Source organism: Sardina pilchardus, chromosome 5 (genome assembly GCF_963854185.1).
Source record: "Sardina pilchardus chromosome 5, fSarPil1.1, whole genome shotgun sequence".
NCBI lineage: Eukaryota > Metazoa > Chordata > Actinopteri > Clupeiformes > Clupeidae > Sardina > Sardina pilchardus.
In genome coordinates this window covers 1,876,997-1,889,052 of record NC_084998.1, presented here as the reverse complement: position 1 = coordinate 1,889,052, position 12,056 = coordinate 1,876,997, and the positions used below count along the sequence as shown (strand labels likewise).

Genomic DNA, 12,056 nt, shown 5'->3' with positions numbered 1-12,056 from the left:
TGCTGTGCGCTCATCCCTGCACTCTAGTGCCACACACACGCACGCACACACATGCACACACACACACACACTTTATATTCATATTATTACATATTATTATCATATTATAGGGCAAGGTGCGCTCATCCCTGCACTCTAGTGCCACACACACGCACGCACACACATGCACACACACACACACACTTTATATTCATATTAATACTTATTATATGGCTCTCTAGAATGTTGAGGGAGCTCCCATTCACTTTGAATGGGCCTCTCAACATTCTACCGGTCCGTTATATTTGCATAATGACCGCTCCGAAGGTATAATGACCGCTGCCAATGGCAACGGGTTCACTCCGCTAGTTGTTGCGGAAGCCACGAAAACGGTAGCCAAGTCATTGCTAAAGACACTGAGATGAGTTTCTTTTCTCGTTTTGGCAAGTAGCCATATAATAAGTGCGATAATGTATAGAACGCCGGTCATTATCTGAAAATAATTCCCTTCAGTACGAAGCAAAACCCCTCCGCTGCGCGTCGGGGTTCTGTCCGTCCTGTCGGGAATTATTTTCCGATAATGACCGGCGTTCTATACATTATCCCTTACATATTATTATCATATTATAGGGCAAGGTGCGCTCATCCCTGGACTCTAGTGCCAAAAGTGTTGGGTCACCTGCCTCGACCCCCACATGAACTTCACTCACATCCTATTCCATGTCTCAGACTGACCGGCCGGTCGCCGGTCATAGCCGATCAGGTGAAAATCGTCCGATTCCGGTCACCAGCCGATCTATCGGTGCATCTCTAATAACAAACAAACAAACACGACCTTCAGAGGTACATTAGATACACGTCAATCATTAGTGAATAAAATAGATATGTCAGTCATTAGTGATCGCAACCAACCAGTCATTAGTGATCGTGAACAACCATGAGAGGAAATAAAATAGATATGCCAGTCATTAGTGATCACAACCAACCAGTCATTAGTGATCACAACCATCAGAGGAAATAAAATAGATATGACAGTCATTAGTGATCACAACCAACCAGTCATTAGTGATCGTGAACAACCATCAGAGGAAATAAAATAGATATGTCAGTCATTAGTGATCACAACCAACCAGTCATTAGTGATCGTGAACAACCATGAGAGGAAATAAAATAGATATGTCAGCCATTAGTGATCACAACCATGAGAGGAAATAAAATAGATATGTCAGTCATTAGTGATCACAACCATCAGAGGAAATAAAATAGATATGACAGTCATTAGTGATCACAACCAACCAGTCATTAGTGATCGTGAACAACCATCAGAGGAAATAAAATAGATATGTCAGTCATTAGTGATCACAACCAACCAGTCATTAGTGATCACAACCAACCAGTCATTAGTGATCGTGAACAACCATGAGAGGAAATAAAATAGATATGTCAGCCATTAGTGATCACAACCATGAGAGGAAATAAAATAGATATGTCAGTCATTAGTGATCACAACCATGAGAGGAAATAAAATAGATATGTCAGTCATTAGTGATCGTGAACAACCATGAGAGGAAATAAAATAGATATGTCAGTCATTAGTGATCACAAACAACCAGTCATTAGTGATCATAAACAACCATGAGAGGAAATAAAATAGATATGTCAGTCATTAGTGATCACCAACAACCACAAACAACCATGAGAGGTGAAACACATCAGTCGTTAGTGATCTCAAGTAAAGGTGAAGAACTTCATTTTCAGCTCTGCAGAACAGCTCTCAGTGCTGTCCAGGTGCTACAGAATGGACGTCTCGTCCTCGTGACCTCATGCTGGCGTCTCAGTGCTGGAGGAATGTTAACGAGGCCTTCTGCAGGTGCTCATTGTGTTAATGGTGTCTTCTACAGGTGACCTTTGTAGTTATTGTGTGTCTTGCATTCCTCTGAGGTGGTTAGATGACTGATGGTCGTGCACAGGTCTATTTAAGACACTTTGTTCTCTTAAAGGTCATTATCTCTGCATTGTGTATTCTTCTCTTTTCAACACCATGACTGCAATATTTGAATGATCTGTTTTCTGTATTCTTCTGTTTTCAACACCGTGACTGCTCTATTTCTAGAGCCTCAGAGTGAGATTCCATTCCAAAGCTGTGTAACGCTAGTCGCCTGACGTAGCCAGCTCAGATCTATTCAGAACCCTGCGGGCAGGTTAGAATCTGACTGGCCTCTAAACTAGATTAAAGCACTTGTGGAGATGAGCGATTTAAAATGCTACTGTGCCACTGCCACATACAGTATGCACATACAGTATGTGGCACAAATACATGTATGTATATAGCATGATCCTGTGTATTAGCTGAACATATTTAGCAAAATCAATGTATAAACCTATTTGTTTATAGACCTTTCATCTTTAATTGTTTACTGATGATCACTCCAGGCGTTGTACCAGAGCTGGGTGTGTTTGTGTACTTGTTTACTTGTGTACTTGTTTACTCCAGGCATTGTACCAGAGCTGGGTGTTGTTTGTGTACTTGTTTACTCCAGGCGTTGTACCAGAGCTGGGTGTTGTTTGTGTACTTGTTTACTTGTGTACTTGTTTACTCCAGGCGTTGTACCAGAGCTGGGTGTTGTTTGTTTACTTGTTTACTTGTGTAGTTGTTTACTCCAGGCGTTGTACCAGAGCTAGGTGTTGTTTGTGTACTTGTTTACTTGTTTACTTGTGTACTTGTGTACTCCAGGCGCTGTACCAGAGCTGGGTGTTGTTTGTTTACTTGTTTACTTGTATACTTGTTTACTCCAGGCTTTGTACCAGAGCTGGGTGTGTTTGTTTACTTGTTTACTTGTGTACTTGTTTACTCCAGGCGTTGTACCAGAGCTGGGTGCTGGCCCCTCAGAGGCACGTCCTGGCTGTGCTGGAGGATCTGCGCTCACTGAGGCCCCCTGTGGACCACCTGTGTGAACTGCTGCCTAGACTGCAGGCGCGCTACTACTCCATAGCCTCCTCTGCCAAGGTAGGAGCAGCGCACCCTTCATCATCACCATCACCATCATCATCACCATCACCATGTAGACCAGCACACCCATGCAAAAAGAACATACTGTAGCCATCATCATCATCATCATCATCACCATCACCACCACCATAAGTGTCACCACCATCACCACCACCACCACCACCACCATAAGTGTCACCACCAGCATCACTATCGTCAGCACCATCACCTTAACTCTTGCTATTACCGCAGCAACAGCTGTTGCATTTCCGCTATGATAGCAGAAGTCCATGTTAGATCCTTACATAAGCGCTAACTCTGAGTGGAAATCACCTCTGTGCAAGATCACATGTCCTATCATGTCTTCATCAGGGCCCTACCCATGCCCCCAACCAGCCCCTACCCATGCCCCAACCCCTGCCCCTATACCTACCCATACCTGCCCCTACCCCTACCCATACCAGCCCCTACCCATGCCCCAACCCCTGCCCCTATACCTACCCATACCTGCCCCTACCCCTGCCACTACACCTACCCATACCAGCCCCTACCCATGCCCCAACCCCTGCCCCTATACCTACCCATACCTGATCCTACCCCTACCCCTACACCTACCCATACCAGCCCCTACCCATGCCCCTACCTCTACCCCTACACCTACCCATACCAGTCCCTACCCCTACCCCTATACCTACACCTACCCATACCAGCCCCTACCCATGTCCCTACCCCTGCCCCTATACCTACCCATACCTGATCCTACCCCTACCCCTACACCTACCCATACCAGCCCCTACCCCTACCCCAACCCCTACCCCTACATCTACCCATACCAGCCCCTACCCATGCCCCAACCCCTGCCCCTATACCTACCCATACCTGCTCCTACCCCTACCCTACCCCTACCCATACCAGCCCCTACTCCTACCCATACCAGCCCCCACCCCTACCCCTATACCTACCCATACCTGCCCCCACCCCTACCCCTATACCTACCCATACCTGCCCCTACCCCTACCCCTGCCCCTACCCCTGCCCCTACCCATGCCCCCACCCCTGCCCGTCTGAAGTGTCTTTGCCCTCTTGCCCCCCCAGGTGCACCCGTGCTGCGTGCACATCTGTGCCGTGGTGGTGGAGTACTCGACCTCCACCGGACGCACCAACAAGGGTGTGGCCACCAGCTGGCTCCAGCACAAGGTGCCCGCTCATGCCAACGGGCACCCTGCCCACGTGCCCCTGTACGTCAGGAAGTCCCAGTTCCGGCTGCCCTTCAAGGCCAGCACGCCCGTCATCATGATCGGCCCGGGCACGGGCATCGCCCCCTTCATGGGCTTCCTGCAGGAGCGCGCCTGGCAGAAGGAGCAAGGTGGGCACACACGCACGCACACACTCACAGGCAGGCGTGCATGCAAGCTCACACACACAGACACACGCACGCACGCACGCACACACACACACAGGCATGCACGCAGGCTCACACACACACAGGCATGCACGCACGCACACACACACACAGGCATGCACGCAGACTCACACACACACAGGCATGCACGCAGGCTCACACACACACAGGCATGCACGCAGGCTCACACACACACAGGCATGCACGCAGGCTCACACACACACAGGCATGCACGCAGGCTCACACACACACAGGCATGCACGCAGGCTCACACACACACACAGGCATGCACGCAGGCTCACACACACACAGGCATGCATGCAAGCTCACACACACAGACACACGCACGCACGCACGCACGCACACACACACACATAATAATTATATTCATATTATTACACACACATAATATTGGTTCTGGTTCTGTGGCTCAGCTGTGTCTAGTGAACAGCTAGCTTGACTGAATGAGGCCACCTGCACTAGAGCAAGGCCAGTGTGGTTGTGTTAGCAGCAGCTAATAGCTACTCAATTCAATTTCAATTTCAATTTAATGTCGCTTATAGAGCGCCAATACATTACACATGTCTCAAGGCGCTTTACAGAGTGTTAGACATTCAAAGAGAGCCCATGAGTAACAGGGGCAAGGAAAAACTCCCTAGAATTGGAGATACATATAGGAAGAAACCTCAGACAGACCCACGACTCAAGGGCCCAACCCATCTGCCTTGGGTCAGTTACAGTACAGTCATTTGTAGTTTGAAAGTTACAATGACAATGAAAGTTCAAATAGTCCAGTGTAGGGAATAAATTGTCCATTAGTAATCCATTAGTTATTTCTGAAGGTGATGGGTCGCTGGGATCCGAGGGCCAAAGATTCGGGCAGGGAACCACAGCAGGCGATGTTAGGGCAGTCATAGGGATGGCGAAGGCAATGGCGATGGTAGGGCAGTCAGAGGGATGTGACTTCAGGTGTGATGAGGGACAGGCACAGAGATGGTTGATGGCTGGTGATGGTTTACCTCACAGGTGAGGTATAGGGGAAAGGGAAGAGAAATAGAGTGTGTTAGTATTACTGTAAGTCATATTAAGTATTAATAAGTATATCAATGGTGATATAAATGGTTATACTATAGAGGGTTTACAAAACGCTTTTACACACCTCTTTTGTGGGGACAGGTGCGTAGGAATAGGTTACCCAGTTAAACCCGAAGAGGCATCCCGCACATCGTCCACCACGCATGCAAACATCCACCCACCCACCACGCACGCAACATCCACCCACCCACAATGCCCCCCCCAATGCCCCCCCCCCCAGGCGAACCCACACACCACCTCTGAACCGCGCGTCGGAGCAGCATGGCTGAGCATGGCCAGCCAGAGTCCGCCCACAAGCGGCGCCACCCATCCGTGTGTTGTTCTCTGTGTTAGCAGCAGCTAATAGCTACTGTGTGTTGTTCTCTGTGTTAGCAGCAGGTAAGAGCTACTGTGTGTTGTTCTCTGTGTTAGCAGCAGCTAATAGCTACTGTGTGTTGTTCTCTTTGTTAGCAGCAGGTAAGAGCTACTGTGTGTTGTTCTCTGTGTTAGCAGCAGGTAAAAGCTACTGTGTGTTGTTCTCTATGCTGAGGGACATAATGTGGAGAGCACAATGCAGTGATCCTAAAGACAACACCGCCTCCTTTCACATGTCACACAAGCAAACATTCTGAGAGATTCAGGGATCCTGTTCCTGAACTTTTGCTCCAGATATGACGTTAGCAATAACTGGCATAGTCACAATAGAACTCAGTGATTACTTACCTAAATGTGTTCAAACTGTCTTAGCCAGTGTAAACATAGCTCACAATACCTTTAATTGCTTTTCCAATCCAGTAGCCTTAAATACTGTATAATGAATCACTTACTTCTCTCTCTCTTTCTCTCTCTCTCTCTCTTTCTCATTCTCTATCCCTCTATCTCTTTTTTCTTCTCGTCCCTCCTAGGGAAAGAGGTTGGTGAGACAGTGCTTTATTATGGTTGTCGTCATAGAAACGAGGACTTCCTGTACCAGGAGGAGCTGGAGGAGTTTGAGAGGAGCGGGGTGCTGACCCAGCTGAACGTGGCCGTGTCCAGAGACCAGGAGCACAAGGTGAGGGTCTGACCTGTCCAGCCTGTCCGGCCATCTCTGTCCCAGCTCATCGCTGGTCCTCTGTCACCATACCTGCCCAGTGCAGCCTGGTCAGCCAGGGACGTAGATTTAGTTTTGGAAATACAAAATGTTGCAAGAAGCTCTGTATTTTTTTGTTGGCTGTTTTTATAAACTGTATTATAAGACTTCAGAAACAAAACAAATAAAACATAATTTTTATTTATCATAATATTGTACGTATCTGCATCCATTTGGATCACAGTAGCAATGAGGAATGAACATATCAGTCCTTCCACACGTACTGTATTTGGGATGGCATTGTTGTTGCATGTCTATGTAGCCAGTAGATACAGTACAGTATGTGGCTCTCATGCGTTAACGGGGCTCTTGCTGTAGACATGTGGCTCTCATGCGTTAACGGGGCTCTCATGCGTTAACGGGGCTCTCATGCGTTAACGGGGCTCTCATGCGTTAACGGGGCTCTTGCTGTAGACATGTGCTCTCATGTGTTAACGGGGCTCTTGCTGTACCGCTCAGATCTACGTCCAGCACCTGATGAAGCAGAACAAGGAGCACCTGTGGAGGCTGATCCATTCCCAGAATGCACATCTCTACGTGTGTGGGTGAGTATCCATTCCCAGAATGCACATCTCTACGTGTGTTGTGGGTGAGTATCCGTTCCCAGAATGCACATCTCTACGTGTGTGGGTGAGTATCCGTTCCCAGAATGCACATCTCTACGTGTGTGGGTGAGTATCCGCTCCCAGAATGCACATCTCTACGTGTGTGGGTGAGTATCCGTTCCCAGAATGCACATCTCTACGTGTGTGGGTGAGTATCCATTCCCAGAATGCACATCTCTACGTGTGTGGGTGAGTATCCGTTCCCAGAATGCACATCTCTACGTGTGTGGGTGAGTATCCGTTCCCAGAATGCACATCTCTACGTGTATGGGTGAGTATCCATTCCCAGAATGCACATCTCTACGTGTGTGGGTGAGTATCCGTTCCCAGAATGCACATCTCTACGTGTGTGGGTGAGTATCCGTTCCCAGAATGCACATCTCTATGTGTGTGGGTGAGGGGCGTTTCGTGACCAGGAGCCTGCACTGTCTGTTCTCTGGATGAGTGTGTGTGAGTAAATATTGGAAGAATGTACTATACGAGTGTGCTCAGTATGTTGAGCTGTAGCCTACCAGTGTTCTACGGTATATGTGTTTGTGCATACACACTATAGGCTATATAAACGTGTCAGATTCAGATGTGATGTTTTCCAGTATGACGAAATGGCGTATGATATGTGTTTAGATGACCTCATTTCCATAGGGACGCTGTAACATGGCTGTTGTTTCCATAGGGATGCTGTAACATGGCTGTTGTTTCCATAGGGATGCTGTAACATGGCTGTTGTTTCCGTAGGGATGCCCGTAACATGGCTGTTGTTTCCATAGGGACGCTGTAACATGGCTGTTGTTTCCATAGGGACGCTGTAACATGGCTGTTGTTTCCATAGGGATGCCCGTAACATGGCTGTTGTTTCCGTAGGGACGCTGTAACATGGCTGTTGTTTCCATAGGGATGCTGTAACATGGCTGTTGTTTCCATAGGGACGCTGTAACATGGCTGTTGTTTCCGTAGGGATGCCCGTAATTTGGCTGTTGTTTCCATAGGGATGCTGTAACATGGCTGTTGTTTCCATAGGGATGGCTGTTGTTTCCATAGGGATGCCCGTATTATGGCTGTTGTTTCCATAGGGATGCCCGTAACATGGCTGTTGTTTCCATAGGGATGCCCGTAACATGGCTGTTGTTTCCGTAGGGATGCCCGTAACATGGCTGTTGTTTCCATAGGGACGCTGTAACATGGCTGTTGTTTCCGTAGGGATGCCCGTAATTTGGCTGTTGTTTCCATAGGGATGCTGTAACATGGCTGTTGTTTCCATAGGGATGCTGTAACATGGCTGTTGTTTCCGTAGGGATGCCCGTAACATGGCTGTTGTTTCCGTAGGGATGCCCGTAACTTGGCTGTTGTTTCCACAGGGATGCCCGTAACATGGCTGTTGTTTCCATAGGGATGCCCGTAACATGGCTGTTGTTTCCATAGGGATGCCCGTAACATGGCTGTTGTTTCCGTAGGGACGCTGTAACATGGCTGTTGTTTCCATAGGGGTGCCTGTAACATGGCTGTTGTTTCCATAGGGATGCCCGTAACATGGCTGTTGTTTCCGTAGGGATGCCCGTAACATGGCTGTTGTTTCCATAGGGATGCCCGTAACTTGGCTGTTGTTTCCATAGGGATGCCTGTAACATGGCTGTTGTTTCCATAGGGATGCCCGTAACATGGCTGTTGTTTCCATAGGGATGCTGTAACATGGCTGTTGTTTCCACAGGGATGCCCGTAACATGGCTGTTGTTTCCATAGGGATGCCCGTAACATGGCTGTTGTTTCCATAGGGATGCCCGTAACATGGCGCGTGACGTGCAGAGTGCCCTGCACCAGGCGGCGGAGGAGGTGGGGGGGCTGAGCCACGCCCAGGCGGTGGACTACTACAAGCGGCTGATGACCAAAGGACGCTACTCGCAGGACGTGTGGAGCTGAGGTGGATGCCACCACCTGCCCGCCACCACCTCAGGCAGCAGAGGACTCTGGGAAGGATCTGGTTCTGCACGGGTTCAGCCTCAATGAGGGGTTTAGTAGACGTCCACCACATACTGTACTGGTTCACCATACTGTCCATGCATAGAGACGGGCGGCCATTTTCCCTGTTTCCATGGCATCTGACCCCAGATATGGACAACTACTCTCAGCCACTATAAGTGGTCATCTACATACACAGAGGTGTTTTTTATTTCACCTGGACTCTATGTTCCCATGGGGATCTGGCCAACAGTCACCTGCTATCTGGACCAGCTGTGATTCTCTATGGTCAGTCTTTGGCATACGAAGAGATGTCTTTATCGCCATGGTTTCCCATGTTCCCCATAGATGCTGCGGCTACGCCATGTAGAATAGAATAAAGGATGGAATATAGAATATAGGATGGAGTGTGTGATTCTATGATGCTTTTCAGTACTAGTAGTCTGATGACGTAAGAACTGTAATGCATGTTTTCACCATGATGCACCGTACCCTCTCCTGGGCAGACACGCTGAAGGTGTGTATATGGTGTGTCCATGGACAAGACTTGTTATTAGAGACAAGAGCTTGTTTTGTGTTGAGGGTGTATGTGGTGTTGTGTCCAGCTTTTCTCTGTACTGGTTAAACTAGTCAGCAATGCAGTGTGTCTGTTCTGTTGTGTTCAGCTGTTTTGCTCTGGATTGAACTGGCTGTAGTTAGTCCTGACGATCCACATTATTCATTGTGGCCACAGGAACGAGAGAAGCCTATTGGGGCATCCAAACAGGAAGAGGAACAAGACAAGTCTATTGCAGTCATTTCCTGTGTATTAGCCGCATTGTGTATAAGCCTCAGAACAATGTTTAATGCAAGTTAAAAGAAACAAAACCATATTAATACCATATTAACTGCCCCTGTGTATTAACCTCACAGCTGATGAAATTTTGCAAAATAGATAGTCTTTGAATCAATATCTAAACTCGGCTTATAGTTGGTAGTTACAGTATCTGTATGGCCTGTGTTCACCAAACGTTCTAAAAAGGAACTGGAATAAGAGAAGTCGATTAGGGCCCGTGTTCACCATACGTTCCAAGAAGGAAGTACTAGCAACAGTAAACACTTTAGACCAAACGCCTCTGAAGACTGCCTGACTCCTCTCCTAAAACACTTCCACACCGCAGACACCTCACTTCTGACTCCTGGTATCAAACCTCTGTTCCCAGCAGCACCTCCCCCCAGCTGTAGTGGCAGCAGTTCATTTCTCCACAGTGAACTGAGGTCTCTACTGCGTGCTGTTACTGTATTTAATGTATGGTTATGGCTATGGCTATCAAGTGTGATAAACGGACTATATAGCCGCAGGTGGCAGGCACTGGTGCTCTGATGTGTGCCTCGTATCTCAGAGATGACTGACAAGCATGAGTAGACCTCTGTGCGTGTGTGTGTGTGTGTGTGTGTGTGTGTGGGTGTGTGTGTTCAAAGTGTTCTCCATGTGACTGCCTGCCTTAGACACACGTGGTGGTGTCACCATGAAGAGAGCTGTCCATGTGTGCCTTTTAAACTTTATTTAAGCTTTACTTCAACTTTATTTAAGCTTTATTTCAACTTTATTTCAACTTTATTTAAGCTTTATTTCAACTTTATTTCAACTTTCTTTAACCTTTATTTCAACTTTCTTTAAGTTTTATTTCAACTTTATTTCAACTTTCTTTAAGCTTTATTTCAACTTTATTTAAGCTTTATTTAAACTATTTGGAAGACTGTTGTCCTTCCTCTGTCTTGTTGTCCTTGCTTGTGATTAGCAGCACAACTATATACGGCACGTATGTATACGAGTGAAATACATCTTTGGTAATATGCCATGTAAACATACAGTGAAACATACATATTATATACATTTATGTTTCAATGTATGTTTATATATGCTGTATATAAATACATACAGTGTAGTTTGTAGTGGCAATATACTATCATGTACCATACAGTGAAATATGCATTTGGTTATACACCATGTAACATACAGTTGAACATATGTTTGATTATACACCATGTAACATACAGTGAAACATATGTTTGGTTACACACCATGTAACATACAGTTGAACATATGTTTGGTTGTACACCATGTAACATAAATTTTGCAAGCAGCTGTTGTGAGGGTAAGGGGGAGAGATGAGGAAGTGTTTAGTGTTTCTGCTTCCCACCTTTATGTTAATGATTTATCTTTATGAATGCAATAAAAGGGAATTAATGTCCTCTTGCTTTTGTTCCAATTTGAAAAAGGAGACTTCCACTTTGAGTTGCTCTGAAAGACCATATTTAGCACTTCCTTGTTCTGTCACGTTTTAGCTTGGGTGACATTTATGAGAGCACTCAATTCTGCCACTTCTGCGCTAGCCAGGCAGTTTCGTTTTCATTCTATTTTAGCCATCAAGTTTCCCTCAAGATGTCCAGTGTGCAACACTAGTTAATTCAGGGATTGTGCTACTGTAGGTAAGATAAATAATCAATCACACCTGAACGTTTTGTGGTGTTGTGATTGTTGAAGAAAGGGATCAATGGGCATATCCCACATCCACCCTGTTAAAGGACCGGTGGGTATAACAAGAGAATATGAGTGTTACACGTCCACCCTGTTAAAGGACCAGTGGGTATAACAAGAGAATATGAGTGTTACACGTCCACCCTGTTAAAGGACCGGTGGGTATAACAAGAGAATATGAGTGGTACACGTCCACCCTGTTAAAGGACCGGTGGGTATAACAAGAGAATATGAGTGTTACACATCCACCCTGTTAAAGGACCGGTGGGTATAACAAGAGAATATGAGTGTTACACATCCACCCTGTTAAAGGACCGGTGGGTATAACAAGAGAATATGAGTGTTACACATCCACCCTGCTAAAGGACCGGTGGGTATAACAAGAGAATATGAGTGGTACCGTC

At 46.7% G+C, this 12,056-nt stretch overlaps 1 protein-coding gene across 3 annotated transcripts in view; it reads left to right on the top strand.

The window, feature by feature from the left end:
* Positions 1 to 11,365, top strand: part of pora (P450 (cytochrome) oxidoreductase a) — a 27,822-nt gene extending 16,457 nt beyond the window's left edge. For 2 of the 3 annotated variants that reach the window (XM_062535939.1, XM_062535941.1), the window contains exons 11-15: positions 2,837 to 2,986; positions 4,064 to 4,334; positions 6,350 to 6,495; positions 7,033 to 7,118; positions 8,948 to 11,365. In XM_062535939.1, the coding sequence (XP_062391923.1) occupies positions 2,837 to 2,986; positions 4,064 to 4,334; positions 6,350 to 6,495; positions 7,033 to 7,118; positions 8,948 to 9,092 (798 nt within the window). In that variant the 3' untranslated portion in view covers positions 9,093 to 11,365. Of the gene's footprint in view, positions 1 to 2,836; positions 2,987 to 4,063; positions 4,335 to 6,349; positions 6,496 to 7,032; positions 7,152 to 8,947 lie in introns of those variants that run through there. The other variant, XM_062535942.1, reaches the window with a different exon arrangement.
* The last annotated feature ends 691 nt before the right edge of the window (positions 11,366 to 12,056 follow it).